Source organism: Pezoporus occidentalis, unplaced genomic scaffold (assembly GCF_034315485.1).
Source record: "Pezoporus occidentalis ecotype Australia unplaced genomic scaffold, CSIRO_AGI_Poc_V1 ctg36, whole genome shotgun sequence".
In the NCBI taxonomy this organism is placed as follows: Eukaryota; Metazoa; Chordata; class Aves; order Psittaciformes; family Psittacidae; genus Pezoporus; species Pezoporus occidentalis.
Window position 1 is genome coordinate 1,052,590 of NW_026915591.1, and position 25,129 is coordinate 1,077,718.

At 39.8% G+C, this 25,129-nt stretch overlaps 1 protein-coding gene across 3 annotated transcripts in view; it reads right to left on the minus strand.

Annotated features, from left to right (window-relative positions):
• The window catches only part of BRF1 (BRF1 RNA polymerase III transcription initiation factor subunit), a 178,415-nt gene that overhangs the window by 127,317 nt on the left and 25,969 nt on the right, over positions 1-25,129 (minus strand). For 2 of the 3 annotated variants that reach the window (XM_062630701.1, XM_062630700.1), the window contains one exon: positions 7,054-7,227. In XM_062630701.1, coding sequence (XP_062486685.1) covers positions 7,054-7,227 — 174 coding nt within the window. Of the gene's footprint in view, positions 1-6,955; positions 7,228-25,129 lie in introns of all 3 variants that reach the window. The other variant, XM_062630699.1, reaches the window with a different exon arrangement.

Sequence of the window (25,129 nt, forward strand, 5' to 3'; positions counted from 1 at the left end):
TCCTTGCCAGCACCAGAGGTCAAATGCTATTTTATCCTGAGTTAGTAACAAGTTAACAGAAAAGCAGATTTTCAGAGTGAACAATTCTTAAACAAAATACTAGCCTGAACACACACACACACACACACACACACACAAAATTACAGTCCTCCTGCTTCTTATGGATGATATATTTAGAAATCCTATTAGCTGGAGAGATCAACATTCTTATCTGAATTTCCAGGATGCTGTAACACGCAAAATTAGAGCGGCTCTCTTAAGTGGGTCAATTATCACTACTGCACTTGCAGCAGCTTTCCGCCTCCCTCCCTGCAGCATCTATAAGGGCATTTAGCACAAGCATTTAAACAGTAAGATGCTGAGTTGACACACACCATAATGTAAAGTTCCTTTCCCTTTTATATTTTCAGAATCTTAAAGGAACAAAGAAAATCACCCAACTACAGAATATCCACATAAAAATTATGGTCTCCCTGGGGAAAGCTTCAACAACTTGCAGCAAGAGGGCACCCTGTGGGATAATGCTAGTCAGCAGCCACACAGTATTTTCCTGCCACATCTGAGTCATGAACAAGTAAGGTTTATGTCTTTCATCCCCAAGGAACAAGAGGAGAACCTGAGGGCCATTAACCATCTCCCTAGCCCTGTGCCCCAGGTGCTGGGCCATCATACACCAGTTTGAAAGGCTTCAAGTTATTTTGTTCTCAAGAACAAATTCTCTCTAAAGACCCTGCAAACCACCAGACACAAGTGGAAAAATCCAGGTATCCAGCACTATACTGTAGATACTTCAAAGGCATCCATAGTGATCTGACAGATATGACACAGGACCTAGAGAAACACAGGGCTCTTCCGCAATACAGCTGGAGTGGAAACACCTCATTTCCTCAGCAACCTACTTGCTTTATACATATTTCTTTCTATGGAAAAAAAAAGCATGAGATAGTACTGCAAAGGAAAAAATCATGTGATTCGTCTTCACCCTGTGGAAAAGAGGACTGGATATGCAGGCTTCAGGTCATGAGCCCTGCTGCTGAAATTCAACAGTCTCAACCCTGACTGGAGGAGAGGGTGACAGGGAGAAATTAAGGTGAGAAATTAAATTTCTATTGCTGTGTCTGGCTGCCCTCCTCCCTCCATTTGCAACATTATTCCTATTTGGTACTACAGGAGAAGAATCACACAAGCCAAGTATTATTACCAAACACGTGAGCTATTTGGAAAGAGGGCAACAACAGCCACACCCTATTTAAGACAGCAAGTTTTCATTAACAGGTTGAAACTCTTCCAGCTAAAATACATCCATGCAAAAGCACACCAATTTTAAAACTTCATTTTGCAATGAAGCAGACAGGCTTTTGCAAGACTTCGAGTCCAAGCAAATGCTTTCTTAGGAAGCATTTCTACTGAGAGGGTGGTTAAACACTGAACAGGCTTCGTAGAGAGGTGGTTGATGCCCCAAGCCTGTCAGTGTTTGGACAATGCCCTTAATAGCATGCTTTCTTTGACTTTTGGCCAGCCCCAAAGTGTTCAGGCAGTTGGACTAGATGATCGCTATAGGTCCTTTCCAATTAAAGATATTTGATTGGATTAAACTTTTTATGAAGTAACATGTAAGAGCTTGGTAAAATTTACTACACACACAAATCCAAAACAAAACAAAGAAGTGAAATGAAGTTATTTTCTTTTGTAGATATACATACTTTAACTGTGCAATTTAAAATCCTTTTTTAATGTCTTATGTTCTGGTCACACTCAACACTTGAACAAACCACAATTTGAATGCATATATTTAAGCAAAAGGTCAGTTACTATAAAGAAAGTCCTTAACCAAAGAGAAATAGAAACTGGTATTCTTAACTTCCCTAACTAGAGCTCTAAAATTTTGTTGATTTAAGCCTAATTTCAAAAGTTAACTTTTTAGTTGGGAACACTAGGGCCTGCTGGCTCCAGGAAGTTCTAGTAGAGGTCAGAAGATTGCTGGAGACCTAATTTTTCATTTATAATAAAAAAGGAAGCCTTGCCTTTTTCCTTGCAAAGATAGACTTTGAAGTGTTAGTAGGGAAACAAAGAAGGTATCCATCAAAGGCTCTCATGGCGTAGTTATACAAAGCTTCCCAGGACAGTATGGAAGCCGACAGAGCCTGTTAATGTGCAAGAGGAAATTAGCTGAACTTTTCTTGCAAAGCCCAGCAAGGCAGAAAGGCTGGGTCACTGCTGCCTAATCTAGCATTAAAGAGACCAGTTCCTTACTCCATCACAGATTTTCCAGGTAACTTTGAATGTGTCAAACTTAGCTTCAGTTCTGCACCTGGAAATGAAGATAAATACTCTCAACTTCCCTTACTGTGACATGAAAATAAACACACTAAACCAGAAGGCATTCAAATAGCTTGGCAATAAAGTACAAGTACTGCAGACAAATAGGAAATAACAAAGTACTGCCCCATTCAGTGAGGAGATGCCCTTTTTTTTTTTTCAAATCCTTCTTGCCTGCTGGGATCCTGTAATGCCTCCATGATCTTCCCTCAAACAAAAGGGAGGTTCACAGGGCAGGGGAACCAGGGGAGGAAAAGCGCCTTATGCTTACGCATAAAAGACACTAAAGCATCACTGCTCCCAACACTCAAATTTAAGAGGTTATTTTGCTTAGACATTTAGCAGAAAGGCTCTTCTGCAAACAACTGAGAAGAGAGACCTCACTCAGCTGCCTTGGATTGACCCAAGGAGGCCTCATCTGTTTCCTCTCACTACACACAAAACCACTGAAGACCACCTGAATAACTTGGGCATCCACGAACTCGGGAGGCTGCCCCATCCCTGGGCAGTGGGAAGGACTCTGTGAGCTCCCTGGCACTGAGACTGATCAGCAGTACTTGAAGGGGAAAAACCTGCCCTGAATTTACCTCCAGAGGCAAACAGTGGGATATTTACACTGAGAGAACTTTGTGAGGACTCTTCTCATGTGGAAAAGGTTTTATTTACTATGCTTTAACAAGACAGGATTTGATTTACAACTAAGGGTGCATTTTCCAGAGAGCTTCAAAGGAAAAGAATAAATAAATAAAATAAAAAAGGTGCATGTGTGTGGGATAAGAGACATCTACCATGGAAGATGTTGCCATTAAAAAAACCCTCCAGGTGATAGCATTGGAAAATATTACAAACAAAATAGTGGAGAGCTGTACAGGTTTTTTTAACAGTTGTATACAATAAAAAGATAAACAGACTGAAATGTGCTTTAATTAAAACAAACTGATAGCCCACCTGCAAAATAACAGCCAGGCTCAAATTGTTCCTGAGTGACCCCAGGGCAGCCATGGGCTACAGCCAAGCCTGTAAGTCACTCAAACACCCTGCCCAGCTCTTCCCAAGTTCTCACTCCCGGGAACGGCAGGACCAGCTAAAGAGCCCTTTGTTTCCATTCAAACATATGTAGGGGTGGAAAAGCTGTTCAAAACATTAAAGAGAAACAACTGAGGACTGTTACTGTTCCAAGAAACAAATTAAGAGCCAGAGTCTAAAATGCCCAGAGCGCTGGCAGTGGCAGCTGAAGGCAGATGTCACTGGCAACACAGCATCGCTCAGCCCCTGGGAGGGGGACAACTGGTTCCATCAAACCTGAGGATTTAAAAATCACCATCTCCTTCAGATGTATTTTTGGCATTATACCTTTACTTCTGACACTGATAATATAGACACATTTTATAAAGAGAATAATAAATTAAAGTTTTCATAGCTAGCTCATTAAAAGGATGAAACACCTCCCAAATTCAGCTAATAGCTAGCGAGCCATCTTCCCTCTAAAACATTAACACTGACAAGTAATATAAGCAGGTCAAATTAAAAGTTATGTCAGAGTTAGTGCATTGTAGGGTTTTGTGTCAAATAAGCTAATAAAAACCATAATCTGGTGTAAAATCAATTCAGATCTCAAACAACATATTAAACTTTCTAAAGAACTATAAATAAAAGCTCGTATTTTAGTCAAGTAAACTTTTACATTCTCTTTCAGTTCTAGAACTTTTTTCTTCAGATTAAAAAATGTGTGTTACTGGAATACTTTGCATTTTTGCATTAATTAAACAATGCATAAGGAGAACTCAATGCTTTCCTATTTCAGGCTAAGGTTTATTCAGGCATAATTCAGACTGCACCAGTAGACTTGGCTACAGTTTTCCTCAACATTTGCACAAAGGCTGGCTGGTGACACATACATTATGAAAAGAAAAGAAGAATAAGCAGATATCCATGTCAGATAAATACATTCTACTCCCTCAGACTGAACTTGCAGACAACTAAATCCTGTCTTCTCTCTCCAAACGCTTCCCACTCCTTTGGTTCTGCCACTGGAGAGAACACAACACTTCTTGCGACTTCAGCCCCTGATTGCATCCTACTATACCTCCACAAGCCACATGCATACTTTGCTCCCTCTAACATATTCTAACATATTCTTTAAGAAACAACTTCAGAGACTCACCTGTTCCTAGATAATGTTTGTGACCTCTATGGCTCCCAAAACACTCCACTGTTCATTTGGGCCGCCCAAAACCAAGATTCTGTCTGCCTCCAAGGAGGATGCTGTCCTTCACTACTTCCAATATATCTAAAATATATTCACCAGTCTTCAGTCTTTAACTTCAGGTTCTAAATTTCTCACAAATTCAGGAAAGAGTTCTATAAGCAACACAATGGCAATGAACGCTTTGAACTGAGTAAATCTACTTAAGCACTGTATATAAATCTTGACGTGTTACAAATACTGTATGTCCTTTGTACAGTACATTATATAGTGTATTTCTCTTCACTGCATGCCATACTCTGCTGGCTTCTCCAGAAGATCAAAACCAACTGCAAGCTCATTACCCTGAATGTGCATCTTCATTCTTGCTAAAGCATCTTGTCACATGGGTGTCTTCTACGCATGCTCTGGACCAAAGGCCCTGGGAACATCCCTGCTTCCTGTAGCACAATTCCATATTGCCAGCTCTAGGCTGGACACAAACATAACACACCAATAATGGTGATCATAATCTATGGAGGCTTGAACATATTTCAATTTCAAAGGTCATCAATATGCACCTCAGGTTCCCAAGTTTTTAATGAAAAGATAAGATTCCAGAAAAGGAACTTGTATTTCAATGTTCATAATCCATAATTAATTTGGGGTTTGTTCTTTAAACTACACTAGACTTTAAATACTAAGAAAACCCAAACCAGAAAAAACAAGGAAAAAAAAACCAAAGCCACGCTACCAAAGCAAAAAACACACCAACCAGCAGAACACAACAAGCAGCTGAACTCACTCTCCAAAAGGTAACAATTAAATTCTTATCTAATGGATTAAAAAATAAAAGTCAACACTAAGAAAACTGAGACACAGTCATTCACTTCGGTACTACTTCTTGATTCCCAGGCAGCACAGTAACAATGTAAATGAAGCAGGAGTATTTTGTGATACTGATATAGAAAGACAACAGTAGTATGACTCATACTCCACATGAAACAATAGCAGTAAAGTATCACATGCAATATTATCTCCACTTAACAAAAGAAGTTGGGAAATTAATTTAGGTATTTATGAAGTGTCAACCAGACCAGTACATCTCGCACATAAGTGAGATATATGCTGAAGTACTTTAAAGAAGGTTGGAAAACAAGCAAACGACTTTCCATTTGTTGGCTAGAAAAGTTTAGCCCCCTTTGGTTACTGATGGCTGCTATACTGCAATGCACCTGATTGTCTCTTGCAGCTGATACTGCTTCGAATGTTTTATCATCACTACCAGGGGGGAAAAATGGATCTGCATATTATGACTGAGCTATCATTCAGTAGTATCAAATAATGACTGTAAATATATTACTTTTAAACTTTTACATGGGTATAAAAAAATACTGGTAATGCTTTTAAATCAACACTGTATTTATGGCAATGAGAGTTCTACTGTTGACACAGAAACTTTACATTAGAAAAGACCAGTGTAATAGTCAGGCCTTCCTTTTAATTCCATTATTCCTGCAAAACTATTTTTCTAGTCAGGCAAATGCAATGACCACAACACTACCAGAAAGCACTAGTTTTAGAATACTGAGTGTAGTTTCTGGAAATAAAAAAAAAATAAATTTCAATCTTAAAAGGGAAGCTAAGCTCAAACTGCTAAAAAAGTAAGAAGAGCAATCAAGAGAAAGCAACAAATCAAACAGAATACTGACGATACGCACATATTGCTTTAAAGTAGAAAAGAACTAAACACATAAGTAATTATTTGATAACAAACTCTAAATTCCAGCAACTGAAACACAACATAAAAGAACTATAAATATGTAAAACAAATAAATTTGCATGGTCATTACAACCCATGTAAGCTTTAAATATTTAAAAATACTTTAAATACTTTAAAATAAGTTCTACAAAACAAAATTAGGGATGACGTAGAGCAAGAAGTACTCACTTGCAACTCTGGCTTGTGTGCAATCCCACCTCCAGCCACGTGATTTCCTGAATGATCTCTGAGCAAACTTCAGAATTTATCAAATGCCTTTCCCCCAAAACTAAAATGGGGAGTGATACTGACCTTCCCATAAACATTAAAAGAAGGAAATCCAAGTATCTTGATGGAAAAAACTACTGGAATTTCAACCTGTTCTTTAATGCTGATACTGCAAGAGGCTTGGGGTTAATATTCATTTGTTTTTAAATGAGAAAAACAAAATAAATTTACACCACAAACAAGTAATCCCAAGCAAAGCACAGGAAAAGTACAACTTTATACGAGATAAAAACGTTGAGAAAAAAAAGAACTTCAGAGTTACTGATGGGAAGTACAGTGATATTTATAGCTCCTTGTAAATATCAATATTGTATATTTAGAGAGGAACAAATTTTACTTGAACTCCTACTTAACTCATCATATAAAGCCAACAGTGAAAAAGTTCCCTCCTAATCACTTACCTTTTCAAATTCTGAAACCAGGTTTAACTGGGAGAGTCGACTTGCTGAAAGTATGTCTTTATTAAATTTATTTTTATTTTTTAAATGTGAAAGGATACGAGGAGTTCCTTCTGTCCTACACACCAGGTAGAGACATGCAGCAATTACATGGGTCATCTTCCTCCCCCGGGTTAGGTGTTTGCTCACAGCCATCTTGAAAAAATTAAAAGCTGTATCCAGACAATGTTGATTGAGTTGAAGCTGATTTCCCAAGTGGTGAATTTGACGTTTCCCTAGAAAAATTAATAAGGAAACAAAACAAACAAACAAGAGGCTTAACAACTTTATAGTTAATGTGCTTTGGGGTTGTTTTGTTTGTTTGGGGTTTTTTTGTGAGGTGGATTTTTTTGAGTTTTTTTTAAAGACAAAATTGAAGGGGCATATTTTGGATTTCATCTCTGTGTGAAATACAATAAGCTGTCAAGTTTCAGATACTACATATCCTCAACTACTGAGGACAAATAAATGCCTCGTTTTAGACTGCTAGAATTGAAATACGTGCAATCAATGAGCCCTGGAAAACAAAGTTACAAACACCAGCCCCAGAAAGGATCTAGACAAAAGATGATGCCCCCTTCCCTTAACATCAATTGACAATTCGCACTGGTTAGCAGTACATCAGTATAGCTGAAAACAAGACTGAACTGAAAGCAGGAGCTCATGGCGTGCTTGACACTGACATGCAGAGGAAACATTTTGCTGCAGCTCTCCAAGAAGATATGAAGTCTGCAGTTCTTTTAGGCACAACCAAAGCCCACAAGGAAAGGAGATCTGCCTGCAGTTTGCCCATTATCACCGCTGATGGAAGGTACTTCCTCTGAAGCCTATCGCACCCAGGCCTTCATTTCAGGCTTGGCTGCCAGACTGCCAAGATTAGACTGTGGCTTCAAAAAAACAAATGTGCCTTCACCCTTAAATGAAACAATAAAAAGAGTGTGTTTTGGATGATTCATGGCAGGAAGTGGTACAGCTGCTGGGACAGATGCGGGAAACGAGGTCCAGTGCATCCTCACAGCTTCAGCAGAGTGCATCGAAAAGACAGCTTAAGAAAAAGCTGGGGGAAGTCATGAGGAAAACAGAGTACTGGAGCTCGTCAGCATACGGGGTCAGATGGCACATCAAGAAAAATCCTTTAATTCAATGTGCTGGGCAGATGTTTCCAGTACGTGTATTTACAGGAAGCGTTCATCTGTTCCCTTCAGAGATGTCTTGAGTAGCTTTACTGAAGGACGCACAATACCTGCCCTGCACCTCAGCCACCACCACTCACAGAAAGTGATGGTGACCACACAATGCTTACCAGATCAACATTGGCACCTGCACAGACAGCTTAATTTACGCAAATCCCTACATCATCATCACTAACACCACAGTAAAAATGCTTCACCTCTGAGCAGCTTTCTGCCAAAGATGCTGTTTCAATTCAGCTTTAATAAAAAGTGACTTCAGACATTCAGCCAGGGTCAGCAAGACTCCAGCCAAACAGAAGCTGCCACAAAGCAACAGCTTCCTCTTCCTGCCTATGTGGCAATTACTGTCCTCATCAATGAGATCTCCTTTAAGGCACAGTGGTCAACCAGGTATAACACATTTGGATGAAGAAGTAACCACAGAGGAAGGATACATCACCTTCCACAGGAGGTGTGCATACAATAAGCTACTTAAGAGGAATCCAAAGCCTGTTATGTGAATGGTTTTTCCACTGCTATCAACAGGTCCTGGGCTGGTACACACCAGCCTCAAATACAAATAGCACACCTTCCCAAAACTAAGCTACTAACTAGCGCTTGCCCTCCCCTGATTTTTATTTCACACTTGTCCTGGGTTCAGCAGTAGCAGTCATTTTTCTCCTTTGTGGTAGCTGGTGCAGTGCAGTGTTTTGACTTCCGACTCAGGAACAGAGCTAATAACAAGGATGTTTTGGTTTGGCCAAGGACTTTGTGAGCCTCATGCTCTGCCAGGGAGGAGGGGAAGCCAGGAGGAAGCAGAGACAGGACACCTGACCCAAACTGACCAAAGGGTATTCCATACCACAGCACGTCATGCCCAGGAGGTAACTGGGAGTTAGCCGGAAGGGCTGGGAGACTGTAGGGTTGGAGGAGGTATGGGTCGGTGCTTGGTCGGGCTTGGGGGGCGTTATCGGTTGGCTGGTGGTGAGATGATGTATTCTCTTCCCTTGTTATTTCCTTTATCATTGTTATTACTGGTGGTAGCAGTAGTGATTTGTGTTATACCTTAGTTACTGGACTGTTCTTATCTCAACCCGTGGGAGTTGCATTCTTTTCGATTCTCCTCTCTGTCCCTCCGGGAGTAGGGGGAGGGAAAGAAGGGGGGGAGTGAGTGAACGAGTTACCTGACTGGGTTTAAACCACGACAACACTCTACAACCTGTGCGCTGAAGGGGGAATCACAATTTTATGTCCCTGAGAAAGAATGGATTTGTACTCATCTGTGGGAAAAAAAAACATAAATGTACTTGGCATTGAGTATTACAACTCATTTCTGCAGTGGCAGCAAAGCAGCTTCCCTGATCAACCCCTCCCAAAACAAGTCCACTCTAGAGGCCAGCATGGATCAGCAAGGCTATGGAAATCTGCCTCTTCTTATCACCTGAGCTTTCTTTTTTATCTGGTTGCATTTGCCATGTGTGGCTGCTGAGATGAAGACACAACCATCATCTGTAGAGATTTTGGGCACTACATGCAGACATAAAACCATTTAAAAATAATAAAAAAAAAAAGAGAGAGATAGACATGCCCATGGCTGTGAACCTCCCTCAGCTGCAGGGAGATCCAGACTGGAATCACTGCAGCAGCAACGGCACAGCATTCCCTTCAGGTAAGTTGTTGCAGTTCAGTGTCCTCAAAGTCACAAAGGCAGCTGGTAACAATTTCAGTGTCTTTAAGTGTCAGCTGTATTTTGCTTTTAAGTAAAACTTTTGTAAAATCATGAAGGCGACAGGGGCTGCAATGCCAAGGAAGAGCCACATTCACTCCTGAATGCTTCTTGTGCTAATGGTGGAATGGTGGTATGCAGGGCCCACCTGGCTCTGCAGGACCAGCATTGTGCAGGACACCAAGAAAGAAGAGGCAATGAGGAAGCCTCCCATACCATGACAGCAGCTGATGTGGTCCAGGGCACACACCAGAGAACAGCCCATATGAATGGAGATGCAGAGCAAGAACAGGACAAGCAACCATGAGACTTCTCTCCCAGCACTCCCCTGGCCCATTCCTGTTACGAGGTAATCCTTCCCCCAAGAACACCACTCTCATTCAGGACTCCAAACCTCAGAAGGCACTTGAGAAACAAAGAACATACTAGAAGAAGGAGGGGTGAGCTCTCCATCCAGCATCAATATTCCTAAAATGTAATTACTTTAGGCATAGCCAGTCATTGGGTACTCGTCCACTTAGTAAATGTATTTCTTTGATGGTCTTACTCTACCTCCAGCAGACCAGAGAAGGCTTTAATTCTGTGTGCTAGTACTCCCTCAAGCTGCTTTGTAGCATTATGTCAGTCATGCAGCTTGTGGAAAAATTAGACCACTGTTACACTACCATTGATCCCCAAAATGAACAGCTTTACACAGGACAAGAAGTGCCTTAGAAATTATGTGCATCTTGATGACTAACTTGGGTTTGTCCTTATCTGTTACATGTGAAAAAGAAATGCACTGCTTATAGCATCATCTGAGATAAATATTTATATTCTGTAACCAGTCTCCCATTTACCAAAGATAGATCAAAAGCTTTGTTGCTCCCCAACACCCCTTGAATTTAACACAAATGCAAAATTCTATTTTTCTGGTATCTTAGGCAACACAAAAAAAACCTGGAAAAGTTAGTACCAGCAATCGTGCTTCTAGATTTTTCTGCAAGAATACAAAATACCATGTAGTCCCTTCACAGATTCAAGAAGCATCTCCATTCAAAAAAGTAACTCCAAGAAAAGACAGGTATCAGCTAAATGGCTCTTGCCCCAGTTCTGCAGTACAGTACCAAACTGCTGTACGGTGCCTTCATCCCAGTCAGATAAGAGCCAAACTTAATTTTGTGACTTCCAATCTTTTCTGCCAATCTCACCAATGACATTTACAGAGATGAAAACTACATCTTCGTAATATTTTAACTATAAATACAGCAATTTAATCTGTTGATATCTTAAGAGCAGATGCTCATACCTAGAGAAACTGGGCATAAGAAAATAACTGATCAAAATAAAAATTCTCTATCCAACGTTCCAGACACTGTTGACAAAGATAAACATGAGTAGAGACCAAATACCTATTCATATTGCCAGTCCTCAACATGAAAAGCCCTCATGACTGTGCAGTCGCAGCCGCAAAACTTGCTAAGCATTCAGACACCTTCTTACATGAGTTACTGCTCCTCCAGTGATGTGGTCAGCGCAGGGACGAGCTGTGGAGGAGCTGCAAGCACAGGGCTAGGAAGATGAGCAATTCGCTCCAGCAAATCTACAGTACTGCATTATGCCTATCAGCCCTTGAACATACTCCCACTGCTCCTCGCTAACTGGGTGGCATTTTATAACCTTCCATTTGCTGTTTATCTCCTGACAGCTTCTATCATTTGCTCAAGACTACCAGTGTGGCTTCAATTAGCCCTAATGGCTGGCTAATGCCCTTTATGCCAGTCTTACCATACGGTCCCAGTGGGCAGTGAGCTGGTCCAGCTATCTGCAAGGATGCAACAAACCTTCTGATCTCAGCCAAAACAGTGGGAATATCCAACATTACAATGCAATTTATTAGCAATCTGCTCAGCTCTGTATTCACCAGGTTACATTGCAGTGCTACAAACTCGAGCTAATTGAACTGCTCCAGTGGATAGAAAAGAACTGCCACACCTTTAAACCCTGCTGCACTCTGCATTATAAAACAAAACTCAAGACAACAGCTTCCTGACTTTCTTACCCATTTTATCCAGTAAAATGTTTAGTTTTTTAAAAAAAGTTTGAGTGGAACACTATTCTAAAAACTTGCAGCTATTATCTCAGTAAAGAAATACCATCCTACGGAACAGTCAGAAATAAGTATGTATTGTTTTCTAAACTGCTAGGCAAGAGTACAAGATATAAGACAAAATACACAGGGGTAAAAACAAGTCTCTTAGTAGGCACATCCTTTATTAGTAACTTGCAATAGGAGTTGCCTCTTTTGGGCCCTACAGGTTTTTTGACAGATCCTAGGATTCTTCTTTTAAACCAAAGGCAATACAGCCTTTAAGGTCAATGCTTACACTTCATGCTGCCCTTGAAATTTAGTGATGGCATTAAAGCAGTGTCTAGGTATCTTAGGGAAATGGACAAGGAACAGCGTCTTTCTAAAAAAAGCAGCACGAACTCATAAACAAGGTTACAAAAAACTTTCCCTCACCAGCAAAAGAATAGAACAATTCTTCTTTAAAGAGCAAAATAAGTCCAGAAACTACAGAAATTTTATGACATAGAGGACACATACCAGACAGTTCCCATTTATTTCCCAAAGGCTTATAATGCCAGCAGGGTGGAGGGCAAGGCAGGGGGATACAGGGGAAGAGAGGTAAAAAAAAAAAAAAAAAGGTTGCACTTTAAGAAAGACAAAAATCAAGTTCCCAGGCTACCAAGTAGTAAAGTTTATCACGCTCCTGAATCTGCATGTAAAAACAAAAGGCCCTTTTCACATTTTAGTTCCAAGCCTACTAAAAAGTGGTTTTACTCATTTACTTCCAGCACGCTGAAAGAAATAACATCATCTTCTCAACCAACGCCAACCTCAGTGCTTTGAGCTGGCATATTAGACCTGAACTGACAAGTTCAGATAGGACCACTGAATTCTACTACAGAAAATCTCTATTCTTTTGGTGGAGGAAACAGTGGTTATTACAAAACAAAATGCGTTTTGTACGGTAAAAAATCACCACCATAAAAATAGATTTGCAAGAAATCTTGGAAATATTAAATGCTTACACAAGAGCCAGTTGATAGCAAAACTGCAGCTAAAGTTATAATAGCAGCAAAATACAGATAAGGGGAAAAAATCAGACCCATTCTTTACAAGCAATTTTCTTTCTTTTGTGATCTCAGTACTACAGAAACATCTTGTTCTCTTCCTCTATTCAAGAGGAATCACACCTTTTTTTGGATCCCTTAAAAGTCAGTAATGTCAAGCAGCTACAGCTATATATTACTCTTCTCTGGCTGTTGCTTGCTCATCTGCATCCTTCCCCTCAGACTGACAGAGACTGTAACACTGCTATTTCAAAGTAGTACTTTTCCATATGAAGCATCAGTTTCCCGGGAAATAACAGGCAATATACAGCCAGAACTTAAATTAATTGTTACTATGATATCAAACCACATCAACAAAATTCAGGCATATAGATTCCCCCTCCCCTTTTCTGCAATTTCCTCTAGGGGCCCTGGAAACTAGTACGACTTGGACCTGGCAGTGGAGTCATGTTAACAGCACTAAGCCTCTTTTTTTTTTTTTTTTTTCAAAAAAAGACTTATGGTAAACAAATACCAGCTTCTATTAAAGGAAACATTTTGAATGGGTTTTGCTTGGGTACTCATTTCCAGAATTTGAATTACTTTACCAACTGAATTTTATGTGCAGATTTTATTCTGCATTTGGGTTTTCACGCCTATTCCTTCTTTGAAAAGGTTCCCCAAAAGAGCTCCTGAAAAAGGGAAAAAAAGAGCAGTTTTTATGTGTGGGCATCCCCTGCATGTTTTGTCATATCTTTCAATTTCAGCAAGTCCATCTCAAAGCCTGAATGAACTTCCTGCTCTTTGCTTCATGCCAGGCTTCCATGCTATTTGTATTACAAATAAGTAAAACAAACAAACAAAGCCACAACAGTGAAAGTTCAAGAATATCAGTAGGGTACTCTTAGGAAGGCTGGTCCCAGAAACCTAATCAAGGGTAGAGTCCCATGATCAAAAACAAGAAAACATTTAAGCCCAAACAATGGCAGAGGCAGCGAGGAAACGGAGGCAATGGCTGCAGCGATCACACTGAGCATTTCCAGTAACATGCACAATACCATGAGTGAGAAGCAGCTTTATCTCTCTGAGCCTGTAATGAAAAAGGCCAATGAACAGTAAATGTAGCAGCACAGTAGGACATCACAGCAGCGCTGACCCAGCACAACAACAACTTCAGTTTTATTAAGGATAGCTAAGAGTTATTCCCAGGAACACCTAATTGCCGATGAGCCAAGTGATGAACATGCTGGCCTCACCCCCATGCTCTGCCTGACTTCAGCCTAGGCCCAGATGCGCACTTTGTCACCATGTTACTGTGGTTGCACCCCATGTCCCCAGACCCACACTTATGCCCAGGAGAACCCACCAGTGTCGGTCCCAGGGCTGCGGAATCTCAAGTCCGTATGAGCTCAGCCACCCTCTGAAGTGATGCATCCCCATGCCTCTGTCACCTGGACTGCCTAAGGGTACGCTCTGATCCTGTTATCTCAGCAGAGTAGAACAGTTGGCGCTTTCCCTGTGATATTCCACCAGCTGTGCCAGGACAACTGTTGGTAGGGATGCACAGAAAACCAAACCAATATACTGAACCTTGTTAAAAATAACTCATGAAATTAAAAAAAAAGACTTAATCTGAACCTGTTTACTGAAGGATTGATGTCCCCACTTTATCTTCTTAGGGCCAGAACCAGCCTGTCTCAGTGAAGAGACCTGTATTCTATTGCTCTGCCTGCTGACAAGCAGCCAAGCCATCCATTTTGCCTCTCCTGAGAGGACACCAACTACCAGGTGCAGCTCCCCATCCCTCCCAGTAAAGCCCTTCTGTTGCATGTCAAATGTTCATTCAGTCAGCTAAAGAGACCTAGCACACATCTTTAGGAGTAATAGCTTAAAAATTCAGATAGTGGACACTACTCCAACCACTTTTGATACTAAGCTATTTTCACCTAGAAAACCTACTTCTAACTTCTCTTCCCAGCACTTAACTGTACTTCTTTAAGTATTAATTCCCTCAAAATTGGCCCTTGTATTCCATTAATGCCAAAGCTGGCCTGCAGAGCAACCATGTAACTTCCCCAACCGCCCTCCTCAAGCACTTTTCCCATTCCTCGATTATAGAATACCATTCCCACATGGAGAGCCTCTCTGAATATACAGCAGCTGGCCATTTGAATTAATTTGCCTTACCCATGCTGAAAAATCTGTCATCATAAGCAGTTCCTCTGACTTTCTGTGCCTTCAGTACCTGGAATTCTGTTTCTCTCACAGGTGGCACTTCTACGGCTGCCATTTCATTCCCATTATCAATCTAACTGCTACCTCAACTTCAGCAACATTAGCCTAGAAGCGTGAGGCAGGGCTGCACCTAACCTGCTGCTAATCTTATCTTGCCCCACTATCCTTAAGACAGTTGCTTGTTTGTTTCTTACGCCCACTTAATGTTTTTGTTTTTTTTAACACAGATAAAGAACTTCTTGCTCATAAAGACCTCACTGAACTTCACTTCTGATGTCAAGCTGGAAAATCATAGCCAAAGCTAACATTAAAAAAAAAAAAAAAACAAAACTGAAAACTACCCCCAAAAAACACTCATACCAAAACACCAGTCTATTGATTCACCAGCACCTGAAGGTACTGGATCATGACTAGTTTAAGTCAAGTTAAAGCCCAGCCGTTGCTGCAGACAGCCTTCCCACCTCCAGCACAATATTTATGTGGCCACATGCTGAAACAGGTGAGGGAACTTGCTCTGCAGAATATCAGCCCAAACAACAAAAAGTTAAGTTTTCATTAGAACCAGTCCACTCATATAACTCAACAAGCATCCTCCCAAGCCCTAACAGCAGCTGAATGTGAGGAGAAATGCTGTCAGCAGCAACTTACACGTGGATTGACTTAAAGCAAATGTGAGAGTGCAGCCTAAATGGGTCAAAGAGAAAAGTACACACTACCCCTATGCTTCCCCCTGCCTCTCTGGTACTGCTTTCAGCCCTCGCCACTCTTTCTCATGTAAGTGAGCTTGCACCACAGTCTGACTCAGCATTTGTTTATATTTTATTTGCGATAACGTGTTCATTAGTTGTTTGTATATTAGAATGCTTCACATCATTTAAGATTAATTTTGGAAGCAACAGATACGGAGTTTATTATATCCAAAAGTTTCGTCAATTGAATTTTATACTCACAGAAGATTTGCAGCTGTTTCAAAGTCAAAACAGCTGGAAGACTGCACTACTGGCAAGAACTGTGAGCACATGTATGATAAACGTAACATAACCCTTACCTATATGACATTAGGGGAATTAGAAAGAAAAACTTAAGAGAAGAACTTTTAGGTAGTGGTAGCTTTTGAGCATGCAAGACTTCCTTCTGAAAGCACCGTCAGTTAGGCTTTCCTTTAATCTTCCCCTGATTTGTTTGGACAATGATTATTTTTTTTTAAATTACATTTTAAGTGACAGTTATTCTGTGAGGTTTTCTATATCTATATACATGTAAAGCTTCTTCCTCACACTTATCAATTACCAATTGTTACTCCTGTCACACAGCATTACTGCTGATCCAAGCACTACCTTCAAACATCCAAAACCATTTCTACATCACTGCAATATATAAAAACCAAAAATTTGCTCATGACATACATAATCTGACAGTTTTGAAAAAAATCATTTCGTTTTAAAACCCCATAATTCTATCATTATGAGAGAGATCAGAAGTTGTTTCGTATCTACAAAGCAAAAAGCATTTAACTAATAAGCAACTGTCATCAATCTACACAGCTAGAAAAATTCAAGAATACAGCAAAATATAAGAAAAAATAAATTGCTGCCTATTGGTAAAAGTTATCAAAATCTTTAACATAATACAAAAATGAAGACTAAACACAAAAGGATCCATTGCTGCAATGGAAAACTTTACAGATGTGAACAGCATATAAATCAGTGCAGTGTTATCTGCTCGCTGACAGCAAGTTCTAGTGCCTTCCCTGCAGATCTGGGCAAGGCAAAGAAGAGTGAAAACTGACAGGAACCATTTTTCAGAGTCCTGCAGACACTACGGAAGCAGAGAGGAGCCCTGGGAATCAAGGTGCTTTGCACCGACAAGAAATACTCAGGAGCTGAAGGTATCCGGCCGCTAGAACTGCCACTGAGGCAAATGGGACAGGAACAAGAACAGGAGTAACTGAGTCACCACAGCTGAACAATTACCACTTCCCAGCTGCACTGCCGCAACTGTTAGCTAAGGTCACACATACACAGATTGTTTAAATACTACTACTACTAATAATAGTAATAGTAGTAATAATAATAATAAACAATAAATCTTCATGTTTAATCCACCTTCCCTGCTATAAAAGCCAGTCTAGCCTCTCTTCCTGCCAAAAGGCTCCTGCATATTTCAATGAACCTTCCCTCCTTTCCTTGTCCACCTTTATACTCTTAATACCTACCTTTTAGAACATGTCTGAGAATTTACTCTTCCTCACACACATGCAGAACAATTTTCCTCCCCTAGAGTTCAGCCCTGCTCCTCTGCACGCCAGTTGTTCTGTCAAAATACAACTGTTAATACAAGTTATTTCCACTCTCCATTATCCAGCTGTGTAGGCAGGAAAGACCTTACTGACAGAGACTACCACACACTCTGTTCCCAACCCCTTCTTAGGTTGCTGCTGCTTCCTCAGGATTAAAAAAGCCTGTGAGCCCCAAGCTGCTTTAGGGCTCTGGCTGTTTTTTTTTTTCTGTTGTGTGGTTTGGTTTTGGGTGGGGTTTTGGGGGCCTTCTGGGGGGCTTTGGGGTTTTATGATTTTTTTCTTCTTCTTTTCTTTTTATTGTGTGGGGTTTCAGGAGGTTTAGTTTTTGGTTTTGGTGGCTGGTTGGTTTGGGGGCATTCTGGGGGGTGGTGGGTGTGGCAGTTCTTTTCTTCTCCCCCAATTCTATGTGCAAACCTAACAAAGGGCTCTCTCTGACCATCCAGACCTTCCCCGACTGGCAGTAAAAGATGATGTATGGCACAGTCATTCCTGAAGTAAAAATTTCATGAATATCAACTAATTGGCAAACTTCTTAAATCTCAAAAAACAGAAATATGGGGAGAAGGCATCAAGGGAAAAAGGATGTAGAAAGAAGTAGTTGAGGGTGGGTGAAGAAGAAGTAGTTATTATAGATATCAAAGGGATAAGAGATAAAACATGATCTAAAAGTGGAAGCAGAACGAGAGAAGTGAAATCAAGCTGGGAAAGGCACAGAGCCTTTACAAAAGCAAGAAAGATTGTATTAGGTTAATACTTATTTAAGGTATTTTTATATGAAGCTCACAAGAGCAGCCAAATACTTCTTCCTTTATACAGAAGAGTTAAGATTCCTGGCAGTTAGGTAAGAAAGCATCAATCTTTATCCAGGCTGCAGCTAAAGAATGAAATTTTGTCCTTAGTTTGTCCCTGACAGCCGAGTCCGTCACCTACAAATAACAAGTAGGGAATATGAATCTGAGGGGCCTGCTCTTCTTTACCACTACAAAAGACCTATTTAGATCAGATCAGATTACAACTGCCCCTGATAATTTTATCTGTGCACTGCCCATAGATGACGGAAGAAGTTACGGACAGCACTTCAGCCTCACCTTTACATTCCCTTCTTTTTTTAAACTAAACATAAGTGAAGGTTGCCACAAATCTCAGCTAAACAACATAGTGAATCAGTGATGCTATTTATCAAGCCAGTCTCTTGTGCTATCTACTTTGGCTTGGAGTTGAAAGGAGATTTATGTTTAAAGAGAGACTGCACATATTTCAGGAAGAGCCTTATATTTCTTTTAAACAATAACATTTATATAAGTCAGACGTACAGACTGTTCCAGTAAAGAATTAAAATTACAATGCCATTTATGCATTTCTACAGAGTCAGTGTGGCTCTCAGATACTATTCAAATATGTCAAATATTTTCTATTTGTATGTTTGTGATCCATTTATATAAAACTACCCTTTATGTATGGGACATCATCAGCCGCTGTTCTGGGAAGAGGAAATTCCCACTAGACTTTGAACAGAACCTCAGGAACCATGATCACCATAGAATTAAGGATGGAAGTACTGTGGAGAGATAGGTGGTGGGTGTTTAAAGACCCTGAGATTTAATTTATAGCCCTCACCAAATTACAAAGCATGATCTGTTAGAAGAGCAGAAGATCACAAGATTTCTGGAAGATAATAGAAGTTTAAGCCATAAATAGATATGTGTGAATCCATGCCTGAGGACTAATAACATGACATTAAAGGAAAATGTAAGCATGATGTTAATGGGAATTTACAACAAAAGTCAGTGGAGCTAGAAATACTTTCCCAGGGGAACTGGTGGAAACTCCCACTGCTTGGAACATACGAGTCCAGGGAGGTCAAAACACAAGAAAAATGCATGACATGGAGTGATCCCATATGAGTAAAATGGGCTAAAATGATTTACTAGTTTAAAGTAAGTTCTTGTCCTTTTGCAAAACTGTAAGCTTAAGAGAGAGGCCACTTTTGCATGACAGAATCGTTCTGTATTCTGAGTTTACAGAACAGGGGAAAAAATCCCCCACCTTTTCCTCCCTAAATAGCCACCCCTGCTGACTCAGTACAACAGCCTTCAGCCTGCTCACAGTTTGGCAACAGAACAATACAGACCCAATGTCAATCAGACAGACCAGCCTGACCAGTACAGCCAAGATCTACCTACACAAGCTCCTGCCTCTCAGTAGAGTCACCACTCTCATTTTTCCAAATTACACACTGTATTAACAACACACACCACAAAAACCCCTCAATACTTTTTCATGTAACAAAGTCTGAGATTTTTTTTCATAATCAAATCTTTAGATACCAACTTCCTTTGCTCTTCTAGATCATCCACTACTTGCCTCCGGTATGCCACTGCTTAGCTAAAGAAAACTTTGGGTAAGCACAATTACATTTTTCTGTTCTTCATGCGCTAAACCTAAAAGATCAATTACAACAGTTTTTTTTCTGTGCAGTTTGGTTCCAAGATAGGATGTGAGATCATCCATTAAACATACATATCCAAGACTAGATGCAAGACTTAATTCATTTTCCCCTAGGTAATACGGCATGGTGAGAAATAGCTAGCAGAGAAGATACTGACTAAAGACTTAAACAGATTTATGTGATGATAGCTGTGCAGCAACCTAACAGATCTCATTCAAGGAGACATACATTCTTCTCCTCTGATGCTGTCACTGCTCCTACATAGTTTTGTGCAAGATAACCTTACATCTACATATCCATGACCCTGGCAGCTACACCAGCAACAGGACACATTGTAATTATGATTTCTGTATAGTCAAACATCATTCTATTACATTATCAAGAACCATAGGTGCCACTTCATTTAATCCAGTTTTAATTACCATAAGAATTTTACTCCTATTGAAAGCCATGCTTCTACAGATGAGAAACTGAACTCGGCAAAACCAAACATTTCTGAGGGCCCCAAATAAAGTGTGGTTTTAGCTTCTGGAAACTGCACCTCTAATCGTTTTGAAATCATAGCACTCCAACAACATTTTCCTCCAAGTGGCTGTTATTGTCTCCCTCTTATGCTTTCTACAGGCTAAATCAGGAATGGATATCTAACATAAGGATCCTTCTTCTTAACAGTGAGTGAGTGTGTCTGGAGGAGACTGAAAACCACACACAATTCTCCCTACTGAACCACAGAGACAGGTGGCAGTCTTTTACTTCTGCTGCGAGATGCAGAGGAGACAAAGCACTCCGAACATACTCTTTGAAGAACTTGATTTTTTGTTTCCATGTCATCATTTACACTCCTTTATGCTCATCTTTATCTAAATTTTCTTAGGATTATATTTGGTATTTAACATTCAGTGTCACTGTAATACCACAACTTGACTTTCCTGGCATGACAAATCAATGTTTCTCAGGGATCCAAAGCAACCTCAAAGCTTTTTTTCTCTGTCCCAAAGACCTTGATCAACACCTTTTCTTCTTAAAGCTGGTATCAAACACAGCAATCATCTCAGAATGAAATTTTTTGTACATGTCAGATCAAAATGTAAAGAACAGAGTTAAAGGGAAACAAAACTATCCACACTTACAGTAAGAATATTGTCTAGTTAATGGAAAAAAGAGCATGTGAGTGCCAATGTAATCCTTCAAAAAGGACATTCTTTCTATTCCCAGTTCTCCAGGATGTGAAATAAGGTGCAAACGACCTCTGAGGAGACCATCTGCCATCAAAGCATGGTAGACTCATGATGGACCAAGAATGGAAAGAGACAAATACATTTATGATCCACAGGATGTTTAACAACTTTATTTTTACCAAAGCTACAGATACCCATTTGCTCACAAGAAAGAAGCTGGCAGCAAGCAAGAGTTAATCTTTACTATAGGGCCAGCTGGAATAACAGAGACCACTCAGACAACAAACATCACCTCACAAGTACCCTGGACTTGTTCCAAAAATCACTTGAGAAGTGGTATTCTTTCTTGACATGCTCAAGGACCAATTCAGCTTGCACCAGAAGCAGTATTTTTTCCCCCCTTCCACTGCATGTTAGGAACCATAGTTTCTAAATCTACTTTGAGATGATTTTGAATAATCTCAAGATACACATTTTTCCATAGCATCACTAAGCGTTCTTGTAAATTATTCTCCTTGTGTTTAAGCTTAAAGCCACAAATGTCATGCAGCTAAAAAATGTTGGATTAATTCCCCATCTCCTACCTTCCAAAAGAAAAAACCCTTTAGATACAGAAATATATTTTTATTAGGTAGAAAGCCACTGTGTTTGCAAAGCTATTCACCCACATTAGTACTACTATGAAATCACAAGATTCCAGCTGACATTCAATAATTTTATTTCTAGCTATTTCCCTGAACTCATAGAGCTTTCACAGCCAGGGAAGTAAGCAAACATAACACCTGCTTGGATTTGGCAAGCTGCATGGGGCTCAATAAAAAGCCAACCACGATAGTCTAGCTTATTTACAGATGCTGATTTGCTAACAAGAAGATAGCTATGCTCACCTTCAGAAATGAGGATGAATTTGGATTAGCAAATACTGAAGATTCATCTTACATCTAAAACGGAGGCTGGTAGTTTATCATTCACTCCTCTGTAACTAAGAACTATTACTGATTTGGGGCTTTTTCAGATAAAGTCTGCTTTCCTCTCTTCACTCCACAGCAAACCTAGGGTAAGAAGCAGGAGAGAAGACACAAAGCCCTCACCCTGAAGACTAGATACAACTGGAACAGCTGTACAGCAGCAACTGTACCTATTTTTATTTTGTGAGAGTATTTTTAATAATCTTTTAGTGATTAGAACAAATTTACTTCTTCGTAACAAATCAGGTAAAATATCAGCGGATGGAGTTACCAGAGTTGGAAGGGGAAATCCAACCTATCCTACCCATCCCTGTACTATCCCTTGCACCAGCCCCCAGTGCTCTTCAGATTTTGTGCTGAGACACAATCCCAGGAAAAGAAAAAAAAAAAGCAGACTCTTTTCTACAGGCATCAGCCAGAGCAAGGAGAAGTGACACACATACTGGCAAGAAGTACAGCAGCAAGCCTTAAAAGCAGTTCATCAGTAACATGCAACTCCTCTATTTGTCCAAGATGCTACAAAGAGTTTGGAACCAGAAGTTTACCACTGTCCATGCAGTCCCTCAAAGCATGCAGTATACATATCCCAAGAGCAAAGACATTAATAACCTAACCTGAATTAAGACAGTTATCTTTTTTCATGTGAAAGAATTTCTATGCATCTAAGTTTCCATGTATACACACAGGCCCAAAGGAACCAGAAATGTCCTTCTGCATCAAATGGCTTTGCAATACCCTGAAAATAAGTACCAGGATGACTACTAAGGATAACCACCCATGCTTTAGCACCCATGCCACCCCATTATAGTGTGGGCTGGAAACTGCAATGTTTGTATCTTCCTTTCAGGCAAGGTAATGTGATACTTTCTCAAAAGGAAGAACATTAAAGATGGCTGTGTCTTATAGCAAGGGCAGGAAACAAGCAACCTTCAGATTCAGTATGTCCTATACTGCTAGAAAAAAAACCCACACGATACCCTCAGACCAAACCTAACAATCAGTGTCTGGAGAGCAATCCATTCTTACAAATCCATCCTAAACAGACTACAAAGCAAAGTGCAAATCACTGAGCATTATACAGCTCAATTTGTAGCAATAGTAAGTTTATGATTCCTGCCATAAAAATGCATGGAATGCTTTCCCCAAATACTGATTTATAAAAGAAATAGCATCTTCTAAGGTACAATGTAAGTACTATTCATATATATTCTCTCTAATGAATGACAGTAATACAGGAGAACATGCATGTCTAATTCTTATACATGAACCCAGCTCTGAGTATAACCCCCCAGAAACTGGAACTATGATCCTAAACTGCTTTCTTGATATTAGACATTTCATAATACACTACTCAAAAGCACTACTTATCAACTGTGTCATTTCAGAGCACAAAAAGGAAGAATATACAGCTTTCTTCTAAAAATCCCATTCCTAATTCATTTTATTAAACAATCATTTATATGCTCATTAGCATAATGTAACTTCTTAGGAAGTCACACATTTGAATATAATTAGCCACTTGCTTTTTGCATTCAGTGCTAATGACCTTTCTTTGAAGCAAGATGTATGTTGCTTGATTTTTCTATGGTTAAAACTTAAGCCTCTGTTGGTTAAAAATGCAGGAATCCTCTGAACTGACTTTAAACACCTAAGCAATAAATTACCTTTTCACTTGATTTATACTGTGTTTGTTTGGAACAGCTTTGTTGTAACAGCATGAAGGCTTTAAATCTACGTGAGTAAAGCCAGACTTCTAGGTACATACTTGGGATCACAAACAATAATGCCAAGCAAACACAGCTCCTGCTGACATCCAAAGTAGGTCTAAACAGCATAGCTCAAAAAAGGGCTTAAGCATGCTGAAAGCAACTCTTTGCCACATTGCTAGTAGTCCTCACCCACACTGCAGCCTGGGTTTGAGGAGACCGCACTGTACTTCTGTCTCTACTTAGAATAATTTACTTTTAATTTCTATTAGAAAACAAAGTAGGAAACAATTCAATCAATTTTTCAAGCATTACATTTTCAATGTAGGAAGTAACAATAATGCCTTCAGGAGAGGTATGCATTTGACAAGTCTTCCCTCCTCCAGCTATTACTTAAACTTCCTTCTTTTCTATCTACATGGTTGATGGTACTTAGGTTTGGTCTAAGCAGACTGGTACTTAGATGTCTTCGTTATCCAACATGATTCAATTATTTTGAGTACACAAGGGAGGATAAGGGGAGGAATATCTTCATCTAAATAATTCACAACTTTAAACTCTTGATTTCCGATTCCACAATTTATCCATAAATAGCCAGTTCTGCAAAGCCTTATTAAAAAAGTAGCTTTTCTTTACAACTCCAATTACTGTACAAATGTTGAGGAAAAAGATTACTTTGTATGCAAGACCTGAAGTTTGTTCTAAATAAGAGGAAGAGCACTACGTTTACTGAAGACATTTAAAGAAAACTGTGTATTAGGAACCCAGATTGTTTTTGTAAAGAGCCTTCTTCCAGAGCAGGCTGGAGTCCTTGCCCTTCAAAACTCACAAGGTTAAATTAAATATTCATGAAGTAGGTTATGTTCAGCTTATGAAGAGAGATCGCTCTTCAACCTTCCACATTTGATAAAACATGCCATACCTGAATGTTATCTTCTTTCATTACTTAATGCAAACCTTTGTAACCTCATCACCCAAGAAAGAATCACACAGGCTATGGCCCAGACATGGTCCCACAAACCCATTATCCAACCTCTTAAATTATCCTGTACACCATTTTTACAGAGGCGGTCATAAACTATGTGTGGCAAATTTCACTCTGAGCAGCTAGCAGAACAGCAACCCAAAATCTTCAGAAAAATCTCTACTTTAAAGACAAGATTAGAGAAAGAAATTCTCTTCCTCACTGCTCCTCCCATGAAATTACAGTTGAGTAACTATGACAATGGCAGAATTTAAACTTATTTTCAAAGTGTTTTAAGCAGTGTGTAACAGCACCACCTGGTGATCTTAGCTTTAAAATATTGTT